The sequence below is a fragment of the Limulus polyphemus genome, unplaced genomic scaffold, assembly GCF_000517525.1.
Source record: "Limulus polyphemus unplaced genomic scaffold, Limulus_polyphemus-2.1.2 Scaffold43, whole genome shotgun sequence".
NCBI classification, from domain to species: domain Eukaryota; kingdom Metazoa; phylum Arthropoda; class Merostomata; order Xiphosura; family Limulidae; genus Limulus; species Limulus polyphemus.
This window is the reverse complement of record NW_013665653.1, coordinates 673,606-683,040: the sequence shown is the minus strand read 5'-3', so window position 1 is coordinate 683,040 and position 9,435 is coordinate 673,606. Positions and strand designations below refer to the sequence as shown.

Sequence of the window (9,435 nt, the reverse complement as noted above, 5' to 3'; positions counted from 1 at the left end):
ACACAGTAAATATCCCAATATGGCTTGGCTTTGAAACAAACAAACAATTTCAACAATATGTACACAAGAGTTCTGTCTTCCGGTTGGACAGTAGTAAGTTTGTGAACTTACAATGCTAAGATCCCGGGGTCAGTTCCTAGCGATGTACACAGTAAATATCCCAATATGGCTTGGCTTTGAAACAAACAAACAATTTCAACAATATGTACACAAGAGTTCTGTCTTCCGGTTGGACAGTAGTAAGTTTGCGAACTTACAATGCTAGGATGCGGGGTACAGTTCCTAGCGATGTACACAGTAAATATCCCAATTTGGCTTGGCTTTGAAACAAACAAACAAACCTGAAGTAACCTGTTTTACGCAGTGATAATTTCTTGATGTATATAGCTATGTGTATGTATAGTTATGTATACAATATATTGACACCCATGTTTTTGTTCCGCAAATTTCTATCTAAACTTATATGTATATACAATGCACAAAACAATTAAAGGATATTTGGGTGTTATAATATTTTAGCTATGACAAGACGAAAACTGATATAAAACAATGTCAATTATCACCTTACTTTATTTATGTAGAAATCAGATGTCTTATGATCTGTCATGTGATCCGAAATGCAAGTTATTAGCCATTCATTTGGTAGAGGTAGCCTCTATTGTTTATGGCACTTCTCTTCAATGTGGAGCATAATCTTCAAGAACAAAAATAATAGCCTTACATTAATGTTGTATGCTTAAAATCAGATTGTTGATAAGGTCGTGAGGTATCCTTGACCACTCCTCGACGAGACGCGATGATTCTCTCAAGAGTATCACAGACATGCTGTATTGGTCAAGGACTAAAGTTTTGTGAGTGTACAGGCCACTTTATTTGGCCAATCCGGTCTTTTCCAAGGAAAGAGTAGAACAGTTTAGCACGGTGGGAACTGGTATTATTATCCATAAGCCAGTTGAATCGGTATATGGTATCACAAAGGTTCGTAGGATGTGGTTCATATAGTCTGTGTCATTAATGACGTAGAATATGGTTCCTATAATGTGTAGTTTAATGGTATCGTTTCACAGGGTACAATGGTCAGTAAGTCCACCAATGTTATCTTGCACACACTGATATATGTACAGTGTTCATATATGAAAATGGTGCTGTATCTGGTAGCAGGTTCTCTCCAAGTGAATATACATATCTATTGCCTGCTGCAGGGTGAAGTACGACTCATCCTAAAATAATATTTCTGCACATATCGTTGATCCACTGAATGTACTCTTAGCACGATTGCTATGAAGCTGTTTTATGCCTTGCTGTGAGTGGAATACGACTCACTGGGCATCTGCCATACAGAGTGACCTTGTGAAGTATGTTTCTAATTGTCTGTACATTGAAATAATATCCTGTTGCGGCTACAAACATCTGATTCAGTCTTCAAGCAGGTGTTTCACTAAAGCGGTGACCAAGAATCGACAGATATCGGTCATTTGCTTCTGTTGTGGTTCTATATAGACGTCATGAAACTACGCCATTGGTACGTAAATAATTCCACATTATGCTAACACCAATTATTGGTACGTAAATAATTCCACATTATGCTAACACCAATTATTGATACGTAAATAATTCCACATTATGCTAACACCAATTATTGGTACGTAAATGATTCCACATTATGCTAACACCAATTTGGGAAACTTGTAGTCAATTTGCACAACCTGCTATAACTAGCTGGTTTTTATTTGTCTGAGAGCTATTTTCATGCACAAGCCAAATATCCAGAAGGCTTCTTTGATATTTATACATAGTTTAAGAACATGTAGTTCCATTCAAACTAACAAATGATCAAGATTTTACATTTCATAAGCTTAATGATAAATTGTTTGTTTGAAGTTAAGCACAAAGTTATGACAATGGGCTATCTGTGCCCTGCCCACCACGGGTATCGAAACCTGATTTCTAGAGTTGTAAGCCGCAGACATACCGCTGTGCCATTGGGGGGGGGGGGGTTAATGCCAAATAATTTGCATTTCAGATGCCTGATGAACAGGGGCTACTTGACATTATTTTAGAAATGAGTGGTTTATGCCTTATTTATTATATGTATATTAAAAACTGATTATATTTTGATTGCTTTGTGCAAAACATGTGGTAGACCTTATACTAAACGTGTATGAACCAATTTCAATCATTTATAGATTGCATTTTCGACAACTCTCGTGTATCCTATGTTAAAAATGAATACAGATATTATAACAGCCTTGTGGAAACAAAACTCACCTAAAAGATGTGAATTTTCTACAAACATATAGCTTGATTTTAAAATGAAATATACATCTCAAAATTGAAGTTTCAAATCAAGAATATGGGCGTAGCTAAACGCAAGCTCACTTCGGGTATGTATTTATATATATATACGTATACCAGGAAGAGTGGTAAACATGATTAGCAAGCATGTAAAATTTATGCCTGTCGTGTCCAGTTATAAATGACATGAAAATGATGTGCTACATCATTATCAGGTTCTTGTTTATTAATTAAATTTGTGGAATTAATTTTAACCGTTTCAACTGTCTGAACTAAGCGACCGTGCCTCACCGTAAGAAGCTACTCGGGATTATGCATCTGGTTTTGTTTTTTTTATAGGGTTGAATATTTATATGAAACCCGGTAGTCTCATGAATCACTAAGTACATGTGTAAGGAAATAAGCTAACATGTAACGCAATAAATTACAATTAGAAATATACAACTCTAGTCAGAAGTATGCAGAATAAGTTTGTGCTTCATACGTGAAAAATAACATTTTATGGAGTACATTTGTTTTGTACATTCGCTCAAACCGCAAAATCTTGTCACACCTTTTCCCCGAATTTTTTTTCCACAAAAATCTGTATACATCTGAATTATCTGGAATTTAACCTCAACTAACTTTTACAAATCTCTAATATTTTCCCCATAATCTACATGAAAGCGTGTTTAAATAAACAACTAAATTATCTTGATTTTGCAAGTACAATATATTTATTTCAGATTGACAACCGAACAATTAAAGCATAATATGCTTACAAATGTGAAAAAAAAAATATATTGTTTGCACTTCCTAGTAAATTTTGTTTTATATCACTGGAATATAAACTGCATAGTAACATTAGGCTTACATAAATGACTTAAGCTGCTTTTCAAAGGTTTTGTATTTGTAGCTGTAGCAAATAAATAAATGAAATTATGATTATACTCTTCATAATAATTCACTAACGAACATGATACAGATGACGGTTCTAGTTTGGAATAAAACATCAACCATTTGCGTGCAGTTATTATGTTTAATTTATAAAGATAGCAAAAGCGAGTTTTTTTTTTTCTCAACCGGTTTAAATGCCTCAAGTACAATAGCAAGCACACACATGATACGTTATTTCAGACACAGTCATTATACAAACAGGTATAGCGTCTAGTTCTCCTTGCTCTTGACAATTCTCCTGCTTTCATTTAGTGTTTCATTGTCGTGAATGCCTTGCGGTATGGCCATTACTCCTTATTAGAGAAAAGTGCAAAGCTAGATTCAGCTTATATCCTTATATTAAGTCATGAGCTGTTTACCTTTTCCGTAATATTGATATTCAACGATACAGTTCATTCCAGTTTGTTGGACTACACAGACAAGTTTTTTTTGTTCATCGTAGTTCACACATCATTAATGGCATAGCAAGTTTTCTATACAATTGTCTGTATATCGAATTTTACAAACTGAGTAGGAAGTTTTAACCTTGTTGTAGAACAATAACCGGAAAGTTTAATCTGTCTGAAGAAAGTGTGAAGAGAAACGACAACATGAATAGAATCGTGTAAACCTGGTGGAAAGTAAGAAAAACCTCAGGAAAATTAGATGCTATAGATACTCTTAGAAATTGGATGAGGTTAGCTGACATCACGACAAGTACTTCTGAAAGCATTTTGATCAATACGAGATGCAAGTAAAAGTCAGTGAAGAGTCGTGTGGGCTAGTCTTTCTAAAGCCACCTTGATGATTTAATCTCATACTAGCTTACTTTGTTCTTTATTTCAAATTCTGGAGTTTTTCTTATATAATTTGGAAATAAATAAAATATAAACCAACTCAAAAGGGATAGCAGAGAAAATATGTACACAAGATACCATGATAACTCTGATGGAATGTCGAGTATGTGCATGTATATTCCATTTTTAGCCTTTTTATGCTTTATTAACATTCTTTTATTGTTCTTTTGAACGCTTGACACTGTTTTTAAACCTTAAAAGTGTGTTGCTTAAAACTAAAGCGTATTTTAATAAAACATTTAAATCAAAACACGTGATCATGAGCGTTTATTTTTTCGGTCGTTGACGATATTTATAAAGCATCATTGACGATGTTATAAAAGCAACTAACTTAAAAGAAATAATTAAAGAAAAAAAATACGGAATCATATAATCCGAGCGTTTTCCAAAGATGGACCTTTTTTCATCGAGGGTAAACTACAAATGTTAAAGCATCATGTAGTTTAAAACTATCGATACTATACACTTTTTTGAAACATACTGGTAGTTTTAAGTCACATAATAAGGCACAATTATAACTTCAAATAGTGTGGTTCGCATATTGTTATACATTGTACTTTACTTTCACTTTTAAGTTCTTAGAATATGATTTATTTGACCCTGACCTTCTGATATACACAAGTCTAATACGGGGAGTTCCCTCTTTCTCAATAAATACACTCAGACTATACTGAATACGTAAACAAAAAATTGGCAGTGTTACTTTACTACGCCCTAATATTATTACTCTATGCCAAAAATTAGTTCATTCACGTTATCAGTTCGTATGCTTACGTAACTAACTGATGAGTGTTATGAAATGCATTCTTCTAGTAACCATGGCGGATTAAACAAAGTCGTCAGGTAGATATAGATATTATGATCGTAAAAAATAGGATCAGTATTTGGGATTTGTTATTGCTCACTTGGTCGTTTTTTTTTGTTTTTTTTGTTAGTATAGAAGGAAGTACAAAAAAGATAACAAAATATTTATCACCAAGAGGCCATCGCTCTATCAACCAAATCATCAGAACCAAATTAACTGTAGCCTTTGTGAATTCATAACCTATCGAAACATGTAGAAAATGAGATGGATTTAACATTTAAGAATATTACGTCTTATTTGAACTGTTCATTCTGCGTGTTAAATTAATGTCCAATAACGTACACAAAGTAATAATTGCACAACTCCTAAAACGTATAATGAACTAATATAAACTGCCTAAAATTGAAAATACGTAATAATTATTCTATAAAACTCCAAATAAAATATACAAAAAACGCCAGATATTCAAAAATCCATTAAAACTTTTATCTTTTGATTTTATTTAATACTTCAACATACGAATCACAAATAATTTAAGCAAAAGTCATCAAAATTGCAATTAGCCATACTAATTGCTACTAGCCCCTACCTCTTATTTATTCTAATTAGAAGAACGGTGATTTTTTTTCTTTATCATTTCTTTACAAAGAATGCTGTAACAGGAAGAAACATAAATTACTCAATAAGTTACCATGTGTGGAAACCATCGGTAGTGAAAACAAGAATCATTTTAATAAACAAAAGTTTGTGTGTGTGTAATGAGAAGTTATCTCTTTGTGTAAAGTACACACGTTCATCTGCCTTCTTGATCAAGGTTCTAAAACTGCTAGATAAAACCAGCACGTAGTGTTTTGAAAATACTTCAGATCTTTGTCTCAAATTATTAATAAAACTACCTAAATACTTTCAAATGTAAAACCACTATTGTTTGTTTCAACAACATATCGTAATTTCTTACTCAAAGGTATTCTGTGGTCTCTAGGGAACAGTAAATCGAATTGTTTTAATCTTCTTGAGAGGTCAAAGTCCTGTTCTTGAAACCACTGGTGAAAAACGAGTTCATACGACCAACTCTCCAATCGTAAAAATGTCAACAAAACGTTTAGAATGTTCTTCCATTACTGACCTTTGTGGCTAGGACATTGTATTATATTTCATTTATTGCAAATGGTCTGAGTAATTACAGAGATAGCCGTAACTTTTCACAAACTGAAAACTTTACGATGTTGAAATGTCCATACAGTGGTCATAACTCATGGCCCCTGGTATTGGTCAGCCAACAGATAACGAGGTAAGTCATCCTTTCCGAGAACAATGACCCCGCGGTGTCTGTGAAATGAGCGCAAATCATCAGGGGTGCTGTCATTCAAAACGACACTAGGTAACACACCCCCTATAGAGTATTCTTAAGCACTTCAATGGCTACTTTGGGAAAACTAGTGTTGAGAAGGAAAGTTCACGTGTCCCCTCCTCCTTCTTACACTACAGGTACGACATCAATTTGGCTGCTATGATGAAGTTCAAGACACTGATGACCGTCGTGTGCGTCATTGTAACTGGGTGCGGTTCCTTCGAGTTTCTTCAACGTTTTGTCCGGAAGTCAACCTTATCGGATCATTAGTCAAAGGTGAACCAATATATGAGGTTATACGAAACGTTGCACCAAACACGGAACTGGTAGTTTACTACGAAACATTAGAAGAAGATTGTGGAACTCCATTTTCGTTTCTTGCTGCTCGACATCTCACTGCAGCTCACTATCGGCATGCCATCGGACTGGTCTTAGAAGGTAAGAATATCTTATTACTTTCAAAACTTTTTAATGCTTTAATTCCAAAATTATATTATTAATAATCGGTTCACACTATGTTATTGTAAGTGTATATACATAATTCTTTCTTTAGCATTTTAATACAATCTTTGCTGAGCGAATGTCATGAAAAATTCTAATGATTTCCGTAAAATCTTACCCATTTCAAAGTATGATAATGCAAAACAATTCATTCTGCTAATGTACCTGGTATTTTATGTAATAGCTTAAATGATAAAATAAGCATTTAACTACATAGACGTTTAACCTGACGGTCTGTTAGGTTAACATGATTTTTTCGTGTTTGTAAACACATTTGTTACATTTTGTTTTGTATTTAGAATACTTTCTGACGTTTCCATATTGATCGTTTTTTCAGTTCTATTCAATTAATCCTCTGGAGGTACTTCAGTTCTGATTGTTCAGAATATATATAAACTGATAAGCTCATATATTCTACACAGAAATAAACAGACGAACTAAAAATATCTTCCAATTTAATACAGATCTACGATTCTATATGGGAATGTACTTGTGCGCGGTCGTATTAGAGTTTGACATTAATGTTCTGAATCTCATATAAATGGCATGTTTTTTGTACAATTTAATGACATTTCAGTAGCAACAGATGTTTACTTCATGGATGGAATTTCGTGCCTATCTAGCGCAACATAATTTTCAGTAAGTTTTAGTTCCCGTTGTGAGAATGTGTTTAGAGTTTTGTGGATAATCAGAATGAGAAGTTACGTTTTGATACTACATAAAGATTCTGAGAAACAAATAGATAGGCAGGGTCTAGTACAGTATTTGTGTAAAAAAAGGAATTAAAAACATAAATGCATCATTACCTGCAAGGCAGCATTTATTAGCAATTGTTCTCTTGAATTGCTTAAGAAGGTAATTTACGTTAACGATGCCTAATAAAATACGTTTTTCTCTCTCTCTTCTTTTATGTCCACACAGAGTTAGTGTTAAAGCTGTCATTGTGGATTTCTAACTATAAACCTATGTAGCCGAAATAATTTACGATTAAGTTAATATACTGAGCATAGCTGCAGTGACATATTTCAATGTCGTTAGCCTAAACACATTACCCTCTCCAGCTGAAAGTCAAGTAGCATCATAAACGACATGCCACGTGACAACAAAGCCGCATAACCTTGGGAAATCACCACTTTATGATGATTTAGGTTCAGTATGAATCATGATATGAAATTCTAACACACGCAATCCAGTGTTTTTGTCGTGTATATTTTAGCTTCCAGACCGTTCCTCAAACCATCCGAGGCGTCTGCCGCCAGGTGATCTACATTATTTTGTCTAATCAAATAGTAAACAGTATGCAGGCCAACATACCTGGACATGGATTCCATAATTATGACCCTCCGCTCGCCTCATAACGACGGCTTTTCATCATCAGCGGGTATAGCCATTAAAAAGCCCACTTTGCTACCAACGCTGCAGGCACTGGGCGGCGGACAACAGTGCACCTTATTAGGGCTTTCCTTGCCCCTGGGCCAGGCGGCTCCCAAATTTTTCGGTTGAGTGACCGCAATCTACCATCGTAAATATCGTTTTGGCAGAAGCTCCGAGATTCCTAATCTGAATATTCATAAGTTCTAAATGTTATTTCTACTTATACCGTGAATTATAAGATAAAGATTAATATCATACGCATTGGTTTGGGTAATCTTACCAGTGATCTCATTTTTGCTGTTCAACCCTCCAAGATATATCAAAAGTAAACTACCCCACAAAAAGGTATTATATATTTGTGAAGCTACATCATGTCATTAATTCCATTCTACTGATGAGTGGAACATATTATCAGCGTGTGCCGTGTCACATAACTTCACAACATGAACATATAAATTCGACAAGGTTGTTTTAAACGCCGAAACAAAATGGCGCCAGTATTTGTATTTAAAAAGAAAATATAATCGCATCATTACCTGCAAGGCAACATTTCTTAACAGTTTTAATCTTGGACTGTTTAAGAAGGTATTTTACGTGAGCAATGCCAAATAAAATACAATCTTGTCTCTTTTTCTTTTATACACAGAGTTAGTGTTCGAGCTTTTATTGTGTATTTTTAACTATAAACCTACGTAATTGAAAAATTACGATTAAGTTAATATACTGAGCATAGCTGCAGTGATCTATTTCAATGTCGTTAGCCTAAACACATTATCCTCAAAGTGGAAACAAATGACATTAATAATAAGCACGCCAGTTACAATGAAAAGTGGAAACACTTTTGATAGATCTTTGTAAAACAATAACCTTTAGTTTTTGTCTGTTGGAAAGAATCGGTGCAACTTGTAACTTATCATTTCCTCTCAGTTTTCATTATCAACTGTGTCATTATTATCGGTTACCGGTTATGTTATAAAGACTCAATTTAAAAAGGCTACAAAAGCTATTATCTTCAATCGATCATCGTCGTTTCTGCTCTTTTCTCTTCTGTGCTGTCGAGGTAACTTCATTTAGAATGCTTAAATAAATTGCTCACTTCACAAAGATGTTGTTAATAAATATTATTTCTAACCAATCTATTCATATCAAAATGTTTCCATCTCCAGATTTGCGCTGCCAAAGAAATACAAACTAATCACATTCAATTTATGACCGTAATTAGCATTACATCTGTCAACTTAAATGCCTTCGTATAATGCAGATAGTTTTCATTACACAGAGGGTTGAGTTCCTTACATTAAAACGATTTTAATATACAATTCAGCAAATCATGTGAC

At 34.1% G+C, this 9,435-nt stretch overlaps 1 protein-coding gene across 1 annotated transcript in view; it reads left to right on the top strand.

Moving 5' to 3' along the window:
* The window catches only part of LOC106462117 (zinc finger protein 287-like), a 33,022-nt gene that overhangs the window by 4,589 nt on the left and 18,998 nt on the right, over positions 1–9,435 (top strand). Inside the window, exon 2 of the mRNA XM_022389493.1 lies at positions 6,361–6,661. Coding sequence (XP_022245201.1) covers positions 6,361–6,661 — 301 coding nt within the window. The remainder of the gene's footprint in view (positions 1–6,360; positions 6,662–9,435) is intronic.